This window comes from Pseudophryne corroboree, chromosome 1 (genome assembly GCF_028390025.1).
Source record: "Pseudophryne corroboree isolate aPseCor3 chromosome 1, aPseCor3.hap2, whole genome shotgun sequence".
Lineage (NCBI taxonomy): Eukaryota > Metazoa > Chordata > Amphibia > Anura > Myobatrachidae > Pseudophryne > Pseudophryne corroboree.
In genome coordinates this window covers 684,112,558-684,131,783 of record NC_086444.1, presented here as the reverse complement: position 1 = coordinate 684,131,783, position 19,226 = coordinate 684,112,558, and the positions used below count along the sequence as shown (strand labels likewise).

The following is a 19,226-nucleotide window of genomic DNA, read 5'->3' as shown; positions in this document are numbered from 1 at the left end:
GGAAGTCTTCCAACTGATTGTAAACCGTTGGCAACGGCCACAGGTGGACATAATGGCGTCCCGCCTAAACAAAAAGCTAAAAAGATATTGCGCCAGGTCAAGGTACCCTCAGGCGATAGCTGTGGACGCTCTAGTGACACCGTGTGTGTACCAGTTGGTTTATGTGTTCCCTCCTCTTCCTCTCATACCAAAGGTGCTGAGGATAATAAGAAAAAGAGGAGTAAGAACTAGACTCATCGTTCCGGATTGGCCAAGAAGGACTTGGTACCCGGAACTACAAGAAATGATCTCAGAGGACCCTTGGCCTCTGCCTCTCAGACAGGACCTGCTACAGCAGGGGCCCTGTCTGTTCCAAGACTTACCGCGGCTGCGTTTGACGGCATGGTGGTTGAACGCCGGATCCTGATGGAAAAGGGCATTCCGGTTGAAGTCATTCCTACGCTGATAAAGGCTAGGAAAGAGGTGACAGCAATGCATTATCACCGCATATGGCGAAAATATGTTGCTTGGTGTGAGGCTATGAAGGCCCCCACAGAAGAATTTCAGCTGGGTCGATTTCTGTGCTTCCTACAGTCAGGAGTGACTGGGCCTAAAATTGGGATCCATTAAAGTCCAGATTTCGGCCCTGTCTATTTTCTTTCAAAAAGAACTGGCTTCACTGCCTGAAGTTCAGACGTTTGTTAAGGGAGTGCTGCATATTCAGCCCCCTTTTGTGCCCCCAGTGGCACCTTGGGATCTCAACGTGGTGTTCGATTTCCTAAAATCACATTGGTTTGAGCCACTTCAGACTGTGGAATTAAAATATCTCACGTGGAAAGTGGTCATGCTTTTGGCCTTGGCTTCGGCTAGGTGGGTGTCAGAATTGGCGGCTTTGTCCTGTAAAAGCCCCTATCTGATCTTCCATATGGACAGAGCAGAATTGAGGACGTGTCCCCAATTCCTCCCTAGGGTGGTATCAGCGTTTCACTTGAACCAACCTATTGTGGTGCCGGTGGCTACTCAGGACTTGGAGGCTTCCAAGTTACTAGAGGTAGTCAGGGCTTTGAAGATTTATGTAGCCAGAACGGCTGGAGTCAGGAAAACTGACTCGCTGTTTATCCTGCATGCATCCAACAAGCTGGGTGCTCCTGCTTCTAAGCTGTCTATTGCGCGCTGGATCTGTAACACGATTCAGCAGGCTCATTCTGCGGATGGCTTGCCGCCTCCAGAATCAGTAAAAGCCCATTCCACAAGGAAGGTGGGCTCTTCTTGGGCGGCTGCCCGAGGGGTCTCGGCATTACAGCTTTGCCGAGCAGCTACTTGGTCGGGTTCAAACACTTTTGCAAAGTTCTACAAGTTTGATACCCTGGCTGAGGAGGACCTTGAGTTTGCTCATTCGATGCTGCAGAGTCATCCGCACTCTCCCTCCCGTTTGGGAGCTTTGGTATAATCCCCATGGTCCTTATGGAGTTCCCAGCATCCACTAGGACGTCAGAGAAAATAAGATTTTACTCACCGGTAAATCTATTTCTCGTAGTCCGTAGTGGATGCTGGGCGCCCATCCCAAGTGCGGATTGTCTGCAATACTTGTACATAGTTATTGTTAACAAAAGGGTTATTGTTAGCCATCTGTTGAGAGGCTCAGTTGTTATTCATACTGTTCACTGGGTATAGTATCACAAGTTGTACGGTGTGATTGGTGTGGCTGGTATGAGTCTTACCCGGGATTCCAAATCCTTTCCTTATTGTGTACGCTCTTCCGGGCACAGTATCCTAACTGAGGTCTGGAGGAGGGGCATAGAGGGAGGAGCCAGTGCACACCAGATAGTACCTAATCTTTCTTTTAGAGTGCCCAGTCTCCTGCGGAGCCCGTCTATTCCCCATGGTCCTTACGGAGTTCCCAGCATCCACTACGGACTACGAGAAATAGATTTACCGGTGAGTAAAATCTTATTTTTGAACATAATCATAATTATATAATTCAATTATACTGTAGTTTGGCTTTAAACAGAATATCATACTGTTGCTGCTGCAATGAAAGCTGCTTTCCACTAGGAAAGTTTTATAGTATATTATATATGACAATTTTCTGTCTTTTCCTTGTAGGTACTCATTTGTCGCAATTACCGTGGGGATGTGGACATGTCTGAAGTCGAGCACTTCATGCCAATCTTAATGGAGAAGGAAGAAGAAGGTGCACTATCACCAATACTGGCTCATGGAGGAGTCCGCTTTATGTGGATCAAACACAATAATTTATATTGTATCCTTTGTCTGGAACATTATTTTAGAGGTGGCTGAAAAGAATGACATTGCTCCACAAATTATCCACAAAATAATCAGCTATAATAAAAGGCTAATGCTGCTCCTGATCTCTGTGGGGGGATATCAAGTGTTTTGCGTGGCGGCTGACATTACTGTTCAGTCACTTTGGCGGGCTAGTTGCCACTAACTTGCATATTTATAATCTTCAAGAGTATCACTTTTCTAAATAAGCAAGAAAAGACTGGCATATATGTGCACTAATACAGGCTAAGTCAATTTCAATGATTTTTGTACCCAGTTTATTGTAAGTAAGGTAAACACAGTAAGCACTGATGAAAAGGAAAACTCAAGTTTCTTTCAGACAAATTACAAATGTTCAGTGTGCGCTCCATTCGTAGCACAGCACCCATCAAACCAGTAGTCCGGATCCTCCCAAACTATTTGTAGCATTTGGGTGTTAATTTCTGTGATGGTTGCGCTGATGCACCTGCACAGGTCAGCCAGCATCATTGCAAGTGGTGCTACAAACGCACGATCCTTGATGAAACCCCACCAGGAGAAATCGCACAGGGTGAGCTCTGGGGAACGTGGTGGCCACTGGCGTATCTATAATGGGTACAGTGTGTGCGGTGAACACGGGACCCTGACTCCAGGGGGGCCCTCACCGCACACGCTGCACCCAGTTTTAAAAAGAAAAGTACCCCTCCAAAGTCCCGCGCTGACGTCACCGGCACTGTTAAAACCCAGTGAAAATGGCGCAGCGGCTATTTTCACGGAGTTCTGTGCATGCGAAGTACAGAAATCACTAAAGAAAATGTCCATTGCACCATTTTCCCAGACGTCTGCACATGCGCAGTAGAAATGCAAAAACTCATTCTTATCAAGAAGAACAGGCACTCGGTATGCAGTCGCTGCACCAAGCAGCTGCCAGGAAAGCAGGAGAGTCACTCCTGAGGATATACAAAATTGTAGAATAGGCAGCCCTATAAATGAAGTGATTGGAAAGATAATGTTATGATAATATAACAATTATGTTAAACACTTATAAAGCAATGGTGTTCATTTCTCATACATCCTAGAGGATGCTGGGGTAACCATAAGAACCATGGGGTATAGACGGGATCCGCAGGAAACATGGGCACTTTAAGACTTTGGGTGTGAACTGGCTCCTCCCTCTATGCCCCTCCTCCAGACTCCAGTTTTAGAATTGTGCCCAGGCAGACTGTAGAGCTCCTCAGTGTGCATCCAGAGTTTCTCGGGAAAATACTTTTTTGTCAGGTTTTTTATTTTCAGGGAGACTGCTGGCAACAGTCTCCCTGCTTCGTGGGACTTAGGGGAGAGAAGTCAGATCTGCTTCTTGTCTACAGGACACCATTAGCTCCTGAGGGTCTGATCGCTAGGTACGCCTAGATGCTCGTTCCCAGAGACGGCCGTCACCCCCCTTGCAGAGCCAGAAGTCAGATGACAGGTGAATAGAAGAAGCATAGAAGACTTCAGTGATGGCTTCTAAGGTACCACACAGCGATCGCACGCTGTGCGCCATCCTCCCACTACACAGCGGCACTACAGGGTGCAAGGGGTGGGGGGGGAACTGGCTATAGGGGACATAGTATCCGGGGCACTGTCCTAACCCCCGCCCGTATAAATATTTATTTAAAAATAGCGGGACTGAAGCGCGCCATTACGGGGGCGGAGCTTAGCCCTTGCAGCTCACAACAGCGCCATTTTCTCTACAACAGGCTACAGAGACGCTGGTCCTTCCTCACACTGCTGCATAAGTATCAGGGTGAAAAACGGGGTGGGGGGGGGCACAGTAAATTTGGTGCAATATCTGTGCTCTTATTAATAAGAGATTGGATAAATCTGAGTCTCCGAACCAGGCATGGAAGAAATCTGTGGAGGATGTGTTACAAGTCCAGACCCCCTCGGGGTCACAAAAGCGATCGTTTGCTCAGTTGGCAGACACAGATACCGACACGGACTCTGACTCCATTGTCGACTACAGTGATAACAGATTAGATCCAAAATTGGCAAAGAGCATTCGGTACATGATTGTGGCGATAAGACGTATTACATATCTCGGAAGACCCTCTTGTTCCTGATAAAAGGGTCTATATGTATAAGGGAAAGAAACCTGAGGTAACGTTTCCTCCCTCACATGAACTGAACACACTATTTGAAAGCTGATAGCTTGTCTTCTGAGATAGATACCCTGGATAGGGATAGCTTTCTCTTGACACTAGGTCATATCAGAGACGCTGCAGCCTACCTAAAGGAAGCTGCGAGGGATATCGGCCTTTTGGGTTCGAAAGCCAATGCCATGGCAGTCTCAGCTAGGAGAGCATTGTGGATTCATCAATGGAATGCTGATGCGAATTCTAAGAGAAATATGGAGTCTCTACCATATAAAGGTGGTGTCTTGTTTGGTGACGGTCTTGCTGATTTTGTATCTACGGCTACCGCGAGTAAGTCATCCTTTTCTCTGACGTCCTAGTGGATGCTGGGAACTCCGTAAGGACCATGGGGAATAGCGGCTCCGCAGGAGACTGGGCACAAAAGTAAAGCTTTAGGACTACCTGGTGTGCACTGGCTCCTCCCCCTATGACCCTCCTCCAAGCCTCAGTTAGATTTTTGTGCCCGGCCGAGAAGGGTGCACACTAGGGGCTCTCCTGAGCTTCTTAGTGAAAGTTTAGTTTTAGGTTTTTTATTTTCAGTGAGACCTGCTGGCAACAGGCTCACTGCATCGAGGGACTAAGGGGAGAAGAAGCGAACCTGCCTGCTTGCAGCCAGCTTGGGCTTCTTAGGCTACTGGACACCATTAGCTCCAGAGGGACCGAACACAGGCTCAGCCTCGGAGTCCGGTCCCAGAGCCGCGCCGCCGGCCCCCTTACAGAGCCAGAAGCAAGAAGAGGTCCGGAAAAATCGGCGGCAGAAGACATCAGTCTTCAACAAGGTAGCGCACAGCACTGCAGCTGTGCGCCATTGCTCCTCAGGCACACTTCACACTCCGGTCACTGAGGGTGCAGGGCGCTAGGGGGGGGCGCCCTGAGCAGCAATGTAAAACACCTTGGCTGGCGAAAATACACCACATATAACCCCCAGGGCTATATGGATGTATTTTAACCCCTGCCAGAATTCACCAAAAAGCGGGAGAAAAGGCCGCCGAGAAGGGGGCGGAGCCTATCTCCTCAGCACACGGGCACCATTTTCCATCACAGCTCCGCTGGAAGGACGTCTCCCTGACTCTCCCCTGCAGTCCTGCACTACAGAAAAGGGTAAAAAAGAGAGGGGGGGCACTAATTTGGCGCAGTTTTGATAATAACAGCAGCTATAAAGGGAAAAGCACGTTATATAGTGGTATTCCTGTCTATATATAGCGCTCTGGTGTGTGCTGGCATACTCTCCCTCTGTCTTCCCAAAGGGCTAGTGGGGTCCTGTCCTCTATCAGAGCATTCCCTGTGTGTGTGCGGTGTGTCGGTACGATTGTGTCGACCTGTTTGAGGAGGAAAATGAGATGGAGGCGGAGCAATTGCCTATAATAGAGTTGTCACCCCCTAGGGAGTCGACACTTGAGTGGATTAACTTATGGAAGGAATTGCGTGACAATGTCAGCTCTTTACGAAAGACAGTTGACGATATGAGACAGCCGGCTACTCAGCTTGTGCCTGTCCAGGGGTCTCAAACGCCATCAGGGGCTCTAAAACGCCCGTTACCTCAGATGGCAGACACAGACACGGATACTGACTCCAGTGTCGACGATGATGAGACAAATGTGACTTCCAGTAGGGCCACACGTTACATGATTGAGGCAATGAAAAATGTTTTGCATAATTCTGATAATACAAGTACCACTAAAAAGGGTATTATGTTTGGTGAGAAAAAACTGCCTGTAGTTTTTCCTGTATCCGAGGAATTAAATGAAGTGTGTGATGAGGCGTGGGTTTCCCCCGATAAAAAACTAATAATTCCTAAAAGGTTATTGGCATCATACCCTTTCCCGCCAGAGGATAGGGCACGTTGGGAAACACCCCCTAGGGTGGATAAAGCGCTCACATGCTTGTCTAAACAGGTGGCACTACCCTCTCCTGATACGGCCGCCCTAAAGGAACCTGCCGACAGAAAGCAGGAGAATATCCTAAAATGTATATACACTCACACGGGTGTTATACTGCGACCGGCAATCGCCTCAGCCTGGATGTGCAGTGCTGGGGTGGCGTGGTCGGATTCCCTGACTGAAAATATTGATACCCTAGATAGGGACAGTATATTACTGACTATAGAGCATTTAAAAGATGCATTTTTATATATGCGTGATGCGCAGAGGGATATTTGCCGACTGGCATCAAGAGTAAGTGCGCTGTCCATTTCTGCAAGAAGAGGGTTATGGACGCAGCAGTGGTCAGGTGATGCGGAATCCAAAAGGCACATGGAAGTATTGCCTTATAAGGGGGAGGAGTTATTTGGGGTAGGTCTATCAGACCTGGTAGCCACGGCAACTGCTGGAAAATCCACATTTTTACCCCAGGTAGCCTCTCAACATAAGAAGACGCCGTATTATCAGGCGCAGTCCTTTCGGCCCCATAAGGGCAAGCGGGCAAAAGGCTCCTCATTTCTGCCCCGTGGCAGAGGGAGAGGAAAAAGGCTGCAGCACACAGCCAGTTCCCAGGAACAGAAGCCCTCTCCTGCCTCCGCAAAGTCCTCAGCATGACGCTGGGGCTTTACAAGCGGACTCAGGCACGGTGGGGGCCCGTCTCAAGAAGTTCAGCGCGCAGTGGGCCCACTCGCAAGTGGACCCCTGGATCCTTCAGGTGGTATCTCAGGGGTACAAATTGGAATTCGAGACGTCTCCCCCTCGCCGTTTCCTAAAGTCTGCTTTACCGACGTCTCCCTCAGACAGGGAGGCAGTATTGCAAGCCATTCACAAGCTGTATTCCCAGCAAGTGATAACCAAGGTACCCCTCCTGCAACAGGGAAAGGGGTATTATTCCACACTGTTTGTGGTACCGAAGCCGGACGGCTCGGTGAGACCAATTTTAAATCTAAAATCCTTGAACACTTACATACAGAGGTTCAAATTCAAGATGGAGTCACTCAGAGCAGTGATTGCAAACCTGGAAGAGATACTCCTTCGAAGGAAGGGAGTTTTAGTTATCCCTTACTTGGACGATCTCCTGATAAGGGCAAGATCCAGGGAACAGTTGGAAGTCGGGGTAGCACTATCTCAGATAGTGTTGCGGCAGCACGGTTGGATTCTCAATATTCCAAAATCGCAGCTGATCCCGACGACACGCCTTCTATTCCTAGGGATGATCCTGGACACAGTCCAGAAAAAGGTTTTTCTCCCGGAGGAGAAAGCCAGGGAGTTATCCGAGCTAGTCAGAAATCTCCTAAAACCAGGCCAAGTCTCAGTGCATCAATGCACAAGGGTCCTGGGAAAAATGGTGGCTTCCTACGAAGCAATCCCATTCGACAGATTCCACGCAAGAACCTTCCAGTGGGATCTGCTAGACAAATGGTCCGGGTCGCATCTTCAGATGCATCAGCGGATAATCTTGTCACCAAAGACAAGGGTGTCTCTCCTGTGGTGGTTGCAGAGTGCTCATCTTCTAGAGGGCCGCAGATTCGGCATTCACGACTGGGTCCTGGTGACCACGGATGCCAGCCGGAGAGGCTGGGGAGCAGTCACACAGGGAAGAAATTTCCAGGGCTTGTGGTCAAGCCTGGAGACATCACTTCACACAAATATCCTGGAGCTAAGGGCCATCTACAATGCTCTAAGCCTAGCAAGACCTCTGCTTCAAGGTCAGCCGGTGCTGATCTAGTCAGACAACATCACGGCAGTCGCCCACGTAAACAGACAGGGCGGCACAAGAAGCAGGAGGGCAATGGCAGAAGCTGCAAGGATTCTAAGCTGGGCGGAAAATCATGTGATAGCACTGTCAGCAGTGTTAATTCCGGGAGTGGACAACTGGGAAACAGACTTCCTCAGCAGGCACGACCTCCACCCGGGAGAGTGGGGACTTCATCCAGAAGTCTTCCACATGATTGTGAACCGTTGGGAAAAACCAAAGGTGGACATGATGGCGTCCCGCCTCAACAAAAAACTAGACAGGTATTGCGCCAGGTCAAGGGACCCTCAGGCAATAGCTGTGGACGCTCTGGTAACACCATGGGTGTACCAGTCAGTGTATGTGTTCCCTCCTCTGCCTCTCATACCCAAGGTACTGAGAATTATAAGACGGAGAGGAGTAAGAACTATACTCGTGGCTCCGGATTGGCCAAGAAGGACTTGGTACCCGGAACTTCAAGAGATGCTCACAGAGGACCCATGGCCTCTACCTCTAAGAAGGGACCTGCTCCAGCAGGGACCCTGTCTGTTCCAAGACTTACCGCGGCTGCGTTTGACGGCATGGCGGTTGAACGCCGGATCCTGAAGGAAAAAGGCATTCTGGATGAAGTCATCCCTACCCTGATCAAAGCCAGGAAGGATGTAACCGCACAACATTATCACCGTATTTGGCGTAAATATGTTGCGTGGTGCGAGGCCAGGAAGGCCCCTACAGAGGAATTTCAACTGGGTCGTTTCCTGCATTTCCTGCAAACAGGACTGTCTATGGGCCTAAAATTAGGGTCCATTAAGGTTCAAATTTCGGCCCTGTCGATTTTCTTCCAGAAAGAACTGGCTTCAGTTCCTGAAGTTCAGACTTTTGTCAAGGAGGTACTGCATATACAGCCTCCTTTTGTGCCTCCAGTGGCACCTTGGGATCTCAATGTAGTTTTGGGGTTCCTAAAATCACATTGGTTTGAACCACTCACCACTGTGGACTTAAAATATCTCACATGGAAAGTGGTAATGCTGTTGGCCCTGGCTTCGGCCAGGCGTGTGTCAGAATTGGCGGCTTTATCCTATAAAAGCCCTTAACTAATTTTTCATACGGACAGGGCAGAATTGAGGACTCGTCCTCAATTTCTCCCTAAGGTTGTTTCAGCGTTTCACCTGAACCAGCCTATTGTGGTACCTGCGGCTACTAGGGACTTGGAGGACCCCAAGTTGCTGGATGTAGTCAGGGCCCTGAAAATGTTTCCAGGACGGCTGGAGTCAGAAAATCTGACTCGCTGTTTATCCTGTATGCACCCAACAAGCTGGGTGCTCCTGCTTCTAAGCAGACTATTGCTCGTTGGATTTGTAGTACAATTCAGCTTGCACATTCTGTGGCAGGCCTGCCACAGCCTAAATCTGTAAAAGCCCATTCCACAAGGAAGGTGGGCTCATCTTGGGCGGCTGCCCGAGGGGTCTCGGCTTTACAACTTTGCCGAGCAGCTACTTGGTCAGGGGCAAACACGTTTGCTAAATTCTCCAATTTTGATACCCTGGCTGAGGAGGACCTGGAGTTCTCTCATTCGGTGCTGCAGAGTCATCCGCACTCTCCCGCCCGTTTGGGAGCTTTGGTATAATCCCCATGGTCCTTACGGAGTTCCCAGCATCCACTAGGACGTCAGAGAAAATAAGAATTTACTTACCGATAATTCTATTTCTCGTAGTCCGTAGTGGATGCTGGGCGCCCATCCCAAGTGCGGATTGTCTGCAATACTTGTACATAGTTGCTTTTACAAAAATCGGGTTTTTGTTGTTGTGAGCCATCTTTTCAGAGGCTCCGCTGTTATCATGCTGTTAACTGGGTTCAGATCACAGGTTGTACGGTGTGATTGGTGTGGCTGGTATGAGTCTTACCCGGGATTCAAAATCCTTCCTTATTGTGTACGCTCGTCCGGGCACAGTATCCTAACTGAGGCTTGGAGGAGGGTCATAGGGGGAGGAGCCAGTGCACACCAGGTAGTCCTAAAGCTTTAGTTTTGTGCCCAGTCTCCTGCGGAGCCGCTATTCCCCATGGTCCTTACGGAGTTCCCAGGATCCACTACGGACTACAAGAAATAGAATTATCGGTAAGTAAATTCTTATTTTTACCTTATGTTCCCGCACAACAAAAGAAAACACACCACTATCAGATGCAGTCCTTTCGGCCCAATAAATACAAGAAAGGCCGAGAATCTTCCTTCCTTGCTAATAGAGGAAGGGGAAAAGGTCAAAGATCACTGACAGTGGCAGGTTCCCAGGAGCAGAAGGTCCTCCCCGGCTTCTGCCAAATCCACCGCATGATGCTGGGACTCCTCTGCGGGAGTCCGCACTGGTGGGGGCACGACTGAAACTCTTCAGTCAGTTCTGGGTTCGTTCGGCCCTGGACCCATGGGTTTTGGAAATAGTGTCCCAGGGGTACAAACTAGAGTTTCGAGACGTTCTCCCTCGCCGATTTTTCAAATCGGCCTTACCAGCTTCTCTTCCGGACAGGGAGGTGGTACGCGACGCAATACAAAAGTTGTCCCAAATCAGGTCATTATCAAGGTCCCCCATCACAACAGGGAGAAGGATTTTATTCGAGCCTGTTAGTGGTCCCGAAGCCAGACGGCTCGGTCAGACAAATCCTGAATCTAAAATCCCTCAATTTCTACCTAAGAAAATTCAAATTCAAGATGGAATCTCTCCGGGCAGTGATCTCCAGTCTGGAGGAAGGGGATTTTATGGTGTCGGTGGATATAAAGGATGCCTACTTGCATGTACCCATCTATCCTCCGCATCAGGCTTACCTGAGGTTTGCAGTTCAGGATTGTCATTACCAATTTCAAATGTTGCCGTTTGGTCTGTCCACGGCTCCGAGGGTTTTCACCAAAGTATGGCGGAAATGATGGTTCTCCTGCGCAAGCGAGGAATCACAATTATCCTGTACTTGGACGATCTCCTGATAAAGGCGAGATCCAGGGACCAATTGCTGCAGAGCATGGCCATCTCCCTGACCAGTTCTGCAACAACATGGTTGGCTCCTAAACTTGCCGAAATCACAGTTGGTGCCGACGACGCGGCTGTCCTTTCTGCGAATGATTCTGGATACAGAATTAGAGTTTTTCTTCCAGTGGAAAAGGCTCTGGAAATTCAGAACCTGGTCAAACAAATTCTGAAACCGGCAAGAGTGTCAATCCATCAATGCACTCGGTTGCTGGGGAAAATGGTGGCGGCTTACGAGGCCATTCAGTTTGGCAGATTACATGCCAGGGTGTTTCAGTAGGAACTGTTGGACAAGTGGTCCGGATCCCACCTTCACATGCACCGAAGGATAATCCTGTCTTCCAAGACCAGAATCTCGCTCCTGTGGTGGCTGAACAGCTCTCACCTCCTAGAGTGGCGCAGGTTCGGGATCCAGGACTGGATCCTAGTAACTACGGATGCGAGTCTCCGAGGCTGGGGTGCAGTCACACATGGGGAAAATTTCCAGGGAAGATGGTCAAGCCAAGAAACTTGTCTACACATAAAACGTTCTGGAGTTAAGGGCCATTTACAACGGCCTTCTTCAAGCGGAACATCTTCGTAATCTGCCCGTCCTGATTCAATCGTACAATGTAACAGCAATAGCGTACATAAACCACCAGGGCGGAACAAAAAGAGCAGCATTGACAGAGGCCACGAAAGTTCTCCGTTGGGCGGAAAAACATACAAGCGCTCTGTCAGCAATCTTCATTCCAGGAGTGGACAACTGGGAAGCAGACTTCCTCAGCAGACACGATCTCCATCCAGGGGAGTGGGGTCTTCATCAAGAGGTCTTCACAGAAGTGACAAGTCTTTGGGGAATTCCTTAAATAGACATGATGGCGTCTCGTCTCAACAAGAAACTTCAGAGATATTATTCCAGGTCGCGAGACCCTCAAGCAATAGCAGTGGACGCCCTAGTAACACCATGGGTGTTTCAGTCGGTGTATGTATTCCCTCCGCTTCCACTCATTCCGAAAGTACTAAAGATCATAATAACAAAGGTTCAGGCGATCCTCGTTGCCCCAGACTGGCCATGGAGGGCTTGGTATCCAGATCTTCAGGAATTACTCATAGGAGATCCCTGGCCTCTTCCTCTGCGAGAGGATCTGTTACAGCAGGGGCCGTGCGTGTATCGACTTACCGCGGCTACGTTTGACGGCGTGGCGGTTGAATGCCGGATCCTAGCCCGAAAGGGTATTCCCTGTGAAGTCATTCCCACACTTCTTCAGGCTAGAAAAGGGGTAATGTCTAAACATTACCACCGTATTTGGAGATAATGTGTCTTGGTGCGAATCCAAGAAGGCTCCTACGGAAGAATTTCAGTTAGGACGTTTTCTCCATTTTCTACAAGCAGGTGTGGATGTGGGCTTAAAGTTGGGCTCAATTAAAGTACAGATTTCAGCCTGATCGGTTTTCTTTCAAAAACAATTGGCCTCCCTTCCAGAAGTTGACTTTCGTGAAAGGCGTGTTGCACATCCAACCTCCTTTAGTGCCTCCAGTGGCACCATGGGATCTTAATGTGGTGTTGCAGTTCCTTCAGTCACATTGGTTTGAACCTTTACAGAAGGTAGAGTTGAAATTTTGTCACTTGAAAAGTGTCACGCCTAACAAAGTTTGAGGATCCGGCAGCTGAGACTCGCCCGAGGAGGTAGTTGGCTGTGGGTGAACAAGATGAGGGGGGTTGGATATAGTTCCTTCGCATGGGATACGGAGCAATGAAGAACGTAGGCGGGATTGAGAGTCAATGAATAGTATTTATTATGTACAGGGCTGAGGTAGAGAACTGTGGCTGGAGTACGATGGTTAAAAGACGTGGCTGGAGGCAAAGAACTGTGGACTGTAATTTGAAAGGCTAGACTGTAGATAATGAACTGTAGATGGTAGTTGAAGAAGCCGTGGCTGGAGACAGGGACTGTGGTTTGGAGAATGAGGCTGAAGATAATCTGCAGATTGTGGTAGGTGGTACAAAGACGTGGCTGGTGACGTAGATCTGTGGAGTGTGGCTTGAAAGATGAGACAGAAGACCCGGGTCCGACTGTGCCCAAAGAGTCTTATTGGACCGGGTTTTCCAGGAGCGCTTCCACAGACAGTAGCAGGTTAGGAACGGCAGGACTGCAGCAGCAACAGAGAACCGACCAAGCAGGATCAGGGGTGACCAGAATACGACAAGGATCCTGGGAGCACAGGCTAACGCACCTACAACAGGGTTGTAACTTGAAGCACTGGCGTCCCTGTCCTAAACCAGCCCCCTTTTATAGGGAGAGCTTCCCCTGGATTGGCTGGAAAAAACAGGAACTCTGCTTAGAACTTGGTCTCCAACGTGGCGGCGCCCAGTAATGCAGACCTTTCTGCAAAGCCACATTGCTCACTGCCTCTGGTCTCCTAGCAACGGCTCAGCAAGAGCGACCTGCTGTAGTGGCGTCCCGCCGCCACGAGCGGACCCCCTCACCGCCGCCACTGCTGCCCACGGATCCGGCGCAGCAGCCCACCTCCACCGCTGCCTGCACACCGCCAGAGAAGCCAGCCCCAGCGTACCGGTAAGACTCTGGACACTGACAGTAAGTGGTTATGCTGTTGGCCTTGGCATCCGCAAGGCGGGTATCGGAGTTGGCGTCCTTGTCTCACAAGAGCCCTTATTTGATCTTCCATGAAGATAGAGCAGAGTTGAGGACTCGTCAACAATTTCTGCTGAAGGTGGTGTCGTCGTTCCACATGAACCAACATATTGTGGTGCCAGTGGCTACTGACGTCTTAATGGAGTCGAAGTCTCTCGATGTGGTCAGAGCTTTAAAAATTTATGTCCCCAGAATGGCTCAGATTAGGAAAACGGAGGCTCTTTTTGTCCTGTATGATCCCAACAAGATTGGGGCTCCTGCTTCCAAGCAGACTATTGCACGTTGGATTTGTGCTACGATTCAGCGGGCTCATTTTACAGCTGGATTGTCGTTACCGAAATCGGTGAAGGCCCATTCTACTAGGAAGGTGGGTGCGTCCTGGGCGGCTGCCCGGGGGGTCTCGGCGTTACAACTTTGTCGAGCAGCTACTTGGTCGGGTTCAAACACTTTTTTGCTAAGTTTTACAAGTTTGATACCCTGGCCGAGGAGGACCTCATGTTTGGTCAATCGGTGCTGCAGAGTCATCCGCACTCTGCCGCCCGTTCTAGAGCTTTGGTATAACCCCATGGTTCTTATGGTTACCCCAGCATCCTCTAGGACGTATGAGAAAATAGGATTTTAATACCTACCGGTAAATCCTTTTCTCTTAGTCCGTAGAGGATGCTGGGCGCCCGTCCCAGTGCATACTATATCTGCAGTTATTAGTTATGGTTACACACAGGTTGTGTTATGGTTATAGTCAGCCTGTTGCTGACATTGTTCATGCGGTTGGCTTGAGTTCTGTTGAATGTCATGTTGCGTGGCGTGTTTGCGGTGTGAGCTGGTATGTATCTCACCTTAGTTTAACAATAATTCCTTTCCTCGAAATGTCAGTCTCCCTGGGCACAGTTCCTATAACTGGAGTCTGGAGGAGGGGCATAGAGGGAGGAGCCAGTTCACACCCATTCAAAGTCTTAAAGTGCCCATGTCTCCTGCGGTTCCAGTCTATACCCCATGGTTCTTATGGTTACCCCAGGGGGGATCCTGTTTTGCACCATCTCGGCTCCTGTGACCGCAACTGAGTGTCTGAACCAACCCCGGAGCCACTATCAGCCCTTTGCGCATCAATAAAAGGACAACTACAGCACCCATTGCTACAAAATGAGGACACTAATTTCCAACATTGATCTCAACCTATGGAAGCCTTTCCACCTCTAATTACGGTGACTGGTAACTATTCAACTACCAATCTGTGCGGATTTATTTTGTATCCTCTGTGGGACTAGTGGACTTACCTGGGTACAAACTTAGGAACAGACACCAATTGGTCTGAGAGAAATGAATACCATTGCTTTTTAAGTGTTTTCTAATGTTTTTTTTAACATAATAAATTGTTATTATTATAACATTTTCTTTCCAATCACTTCATTTATAGCGCTGCCTATTCCACAATTTTGTACATGCTCAGTAGAGTCTGAGCGCTCTAGTGCTCAGACTCTACAGCGCTCCCGGTATAGAGAAGGGGGCCTGAACAGAGGAGGCAGCACAACGGGCCCCCTCCTCTCTTAAAGCACCCTTGATGGTGGCCAATGCAGCAGTTCTTGGTCTGCTACAGCTACACGGCCGATCCATCTTTGTGGCAACTGGTTATTGAGGGGGGCCAAAACGTCAGTATGGTAATAAGGGATACCATCCTGTTGAAAGATGAAGGCAGCACTGTCGTCTTCCAAGTGCAGGATGAGCCATAGTTTCAGCATGTCAAGGTAGGTAGCTCCTGTCACAGTGGCTTCAGCAAACAAAAAGCTTTGACTATTCCCAGAATGCATAGCGCTGCCTCCTCTATATCCCCGCCTCCAGGCACTGGAGCTCAGTTTGTAAGTTGGTGCCTGCAGTGCAGGCTGCTAACAGGGGGGTCTGTGCTAGGCAGCCCTGAAAAGAGCTTTTTTGAAGAAAACAAGACTTCAAGGGCCGCAGCACAGGCACTTAGAAGAGCTATACGTCAGTGTGACATATCGTGCTGCGGCTCCCTCACCTCCCCAAGCGGCGCTGTATACTCCCGCTCCCTGGTTGCCGGGTACTTAAAGCGGAGGGCTCTGGTCAATTCAGGCACACTTACCGCTGCTGCTCTCCTGAAACACGTGGCCGCATCTTCGGGAGGAGGTAAGAGGGTTCCCCAGGCGGGACCCGCCAAAATAGCGATCCTGCGCGGTCTCCGGAGATGGACCGCGCTGCTGGCGTGGACACTGTGGCCGTACAGGGACCCCACTAGGCCACCAGGGCAAAGGGCACAGGTCGGATTTCTTAAAATCCATTTGCAATAGGTCCCGCAGTACCCGATGGTGAAGTCCAGCAGAGGGGATAAGGCTCTGACCTGTAGCCCCTCCCCCAGCCCCCGGCGCCATTTACAGCAAATGTTCCCGCCCTGGAGCTGCATCTCTCTTCTCCCTCACTCCCTTTCAGCGTTTGGGCGCAATTACAACACAGCTGCACTGATTCTGGGACTGCTGGGCAATGTCTCCTCTGTAAAGCCGCCTGCATCATCAGCGCTGTGCATTTACAGGACACTTAAGTATTCTACATGTTTAGACAGTGTTAGTTAAGAACAAGTGCATAACTACAGGGATATTTAGTACAAGTATCCTGTGATATACATCCAGTATTTACTGTGCATTGTTATATCCGTATACATACATGCATACATACATACATACATAGCTTTACTTAGTAGTCCAGTTACTTAGTATTGTTAGTCCAGTGCAGTTTTATAGTTTGTAATAATTTCTGTATTGTACATGTGATTGTGTGTGCCAATAGCTGCTGTGTGGTTTCTATTCCGTGCATCTCACACATACTGCTATCCCTATTTCTCTTACGTCCTAGAGGATGCTGGGGTCCATATTAGTACCATGGGGTATAGACGGGTCCACCAGGAGCCATTGGCACTTTAAGAGTTTAATAGTGTGGGCTGGCTGCTGGCTCCTCCCTCTATGCCCCTCCTAGCAGACTGAATTTAGGAAATGTGCCCGGAGGAGCCGGTCACAGCTAGGGGAGCACTACAGAGCTTTTCTAGTAAAGTTTATCTTTAGAGTTTTTTTTTTTTTTTTTTTTTACAGGAGGCTGTTGGATACAGCCTGCCTGCAACGAGGGACTGAGGGGGGGAGCGGTGTCCGCCCTGCGGAGTCTGAGCCACTGTCTCCGCTGACTGGACATTGAGCTCCAGAGGGGATAGATCGCACCCCGCCACAGAGGAACGCTCACCCCAGCAGCAGGCCGCCACCCCCTTGCAGAGCTGAAGTGTGGCGAGTGAGTCACCATCCCCCCTAACAAGCGGGGGGGCGGTGTGAAGATGGCGGCTTCAGGGTAGGAGCGCAGTATTAACTGCGCTACCGGATGGCTCAGCGGTACTTCGGTGAGGGGCGCCCTGAGCCAGCACCTGACCCTACACTGACCAATTCAGCCTGTCGGGGTCTGTGGATCTCAGCCGGCACAAAATCCTCAGGCCAGTATAATCTCAGAAAAGCGAGAAGACAGCGCCATTAAGGGGCGGAGCTTCTCCTTAGAGCGGATCCAGCCGTGTTTCAGCGCCATTTTCCTGCCTGCAGTCGGATGCAAGTGGAAGATCAGTCCCTCCAGTGCAGCTCCGGCTATCTGTACAGTACCAGGGGGTTGTAGAAGGGAGGGGAGGCTGTGTAAAGGCCACCTATTAAGGGACACAGTCAGCGCTGGTTTAGGGTCTCTCTATACCTATATTAGCGCTCTGTGTGTTGGTTGGCTCCAATCTCTGTCTGTCTGCCATTCTTGGGGGGTGGTGGTGATGACGACTCTGTCTGCCCAGTACCCTGTGTGTATGTGGGGTGATTGGTGTGTATTTGCAAACTTGTCTAGAGACTCTGGGGCGGATGTATTAACCTGGAGAAGGCATAAGGAAGTGATAAACCAGTGATCTGTGCAAGGTGATAAAGGCACCAGCCAATCAGCTCCAATATGTAAATTAACAGTTAGGATCTGATTGGCTGGTGCCTTTATCACCTTGCACATATCACTGGTTTATCACTTCATCATGCCTTCTCCAGTTTAATACATCTGCCCCTCTGTTTCATATGCTGCAGAGGATTTATCTTCTCAGGAAGATCCCATCCCATGTAATCAGGATTGCACTGTTGTAGCGCAGATCCCAGCTAGAGAGCCGGAATGGTTAGCCTCTCTTAGGGGGACTATTTCTCAGATTACTGAAAGGGTTGCTAGAACTGAGCATGCCACTCAGGTGCTGCAATCCTCTATGGTTGTATGGTCTGATACTGCTCCCTCAGGGTCCCCTGCGGTACATTCTCACAAACGTGCACTTGCCAAAATTATGCAGGATGATGCGGACACTGATTCTGACACTGCAGACGGTGACGGGGATGTGTCGAGGGGACGGCATCACTTGCTAAGGGAGTGCAGTTGATGATTGAGGCCGTACGGGATGTGTTGCCTTTTTCACGGACAGTAAAAAGCCCCCCCCTCACCTTCCCAGCATCTAAGGAATTAAATGCTATCTTTGTAAAAGCCTGGGAAAATCCGGAGAAAAATTCCAGATTCCTAAGAGGGTCTTGGTTGCTTTTCCCTTCCCAGAGGAAGATCGAAAGAAGCGGGAGTCTCCGCCGATGGTTGACGCCTCTGTCTCTAGGCTGTCAAAACAGGTGGTTTTACCAGTCCCGGGATCTACCGCGTTGAAGGACCTGGCAGATCGCAAGGTGGATGCTACGCTCAAATCCATTTACACGTCTTCAGGGGCTATACTGCGGCCTACTATTGCCTGTGCTTGGATTTCTAAAGCTATAGCCAGGTGGTCAATCACTCTACAGGAGGACTTGACTATGATGGATAAAGGTGACGTTGATTTATTTTTACGTAATATTCAGGATTCTGCAGGGTTCCTGGTAGATTCCATGAAGGACCTGGGTTACATGGCTGCGGGGATCTCCTGCATGTCCGTCTAGGCTCGCAGGGGTCTCTGGCTGCGCTAATGGTCTGCGGACGCGGAATCCAGGAAAAGTGTGGAGGGCTTACCATATACGGGTCAGGCTCCCTTTGGGGAGGCGCTGGAGACGTGGATTGCCACGGCTACCGCGGGTAAGTCTCCTTTTCTCCCCTCAGCTGCATCGGCTACGAAGAAGCCTTTTACACCAGCCATGTCACAGTCCTTTCGGCCCGCGAGGCCTAGAAAGAACAAGCCTTCTCACACCTTCTTCAGAGGTGATCGCGCTAAGGGAAAGAAGCCTGCTCCCGCAGGTTCCCAAGACCAGAAGCCTGCTTCTGGTACCCCAAAGCCCTCCGCATGACGGTGGATAGCTCAGCCTGGAGGAGGGTCAGGTGGGGGCAAGACTCCGGCGTTTCAGCCACGTCTGGGTGTCGTCTGGCCTGGACCCTTGGGTACAAGATACTGTGTCCATGAGGTACAGGCAGGAGTTTCAAACTCTCCCACCTCACCGTTTCTTCAAATTGGGCTTGCCAGCTCTGCCGGCAGACAGAACAATTCTTCTGGA

General features: G+C 49.8%; 1 protein-coding gene across 2 annotated transcripts in view; it reads left to right on the top strand.

The window, feature by feature from the left end:
* The window catches only part of AP1M1 (adaptor related protein complex 1 subunit mu 1), a 328,968-nt gene that overhangs the window by 72,061 nt on the left and 237,681 nt on the right, over window positions 1-19,226 (top strand). For both annotated transcript variants that reach the window (XM_063914754.1, XM_063914755.1), the window contains exon 2: window positions 2,086-2,242. In XM_063914754.1, coding sequence (XP_063770824.1) covers window positions 2,086-2,242 — 157 coding nt within the window. The remainder of the gene's footprint in view (window positions 1-2,085; window positions 2,243-19,226) is intronic.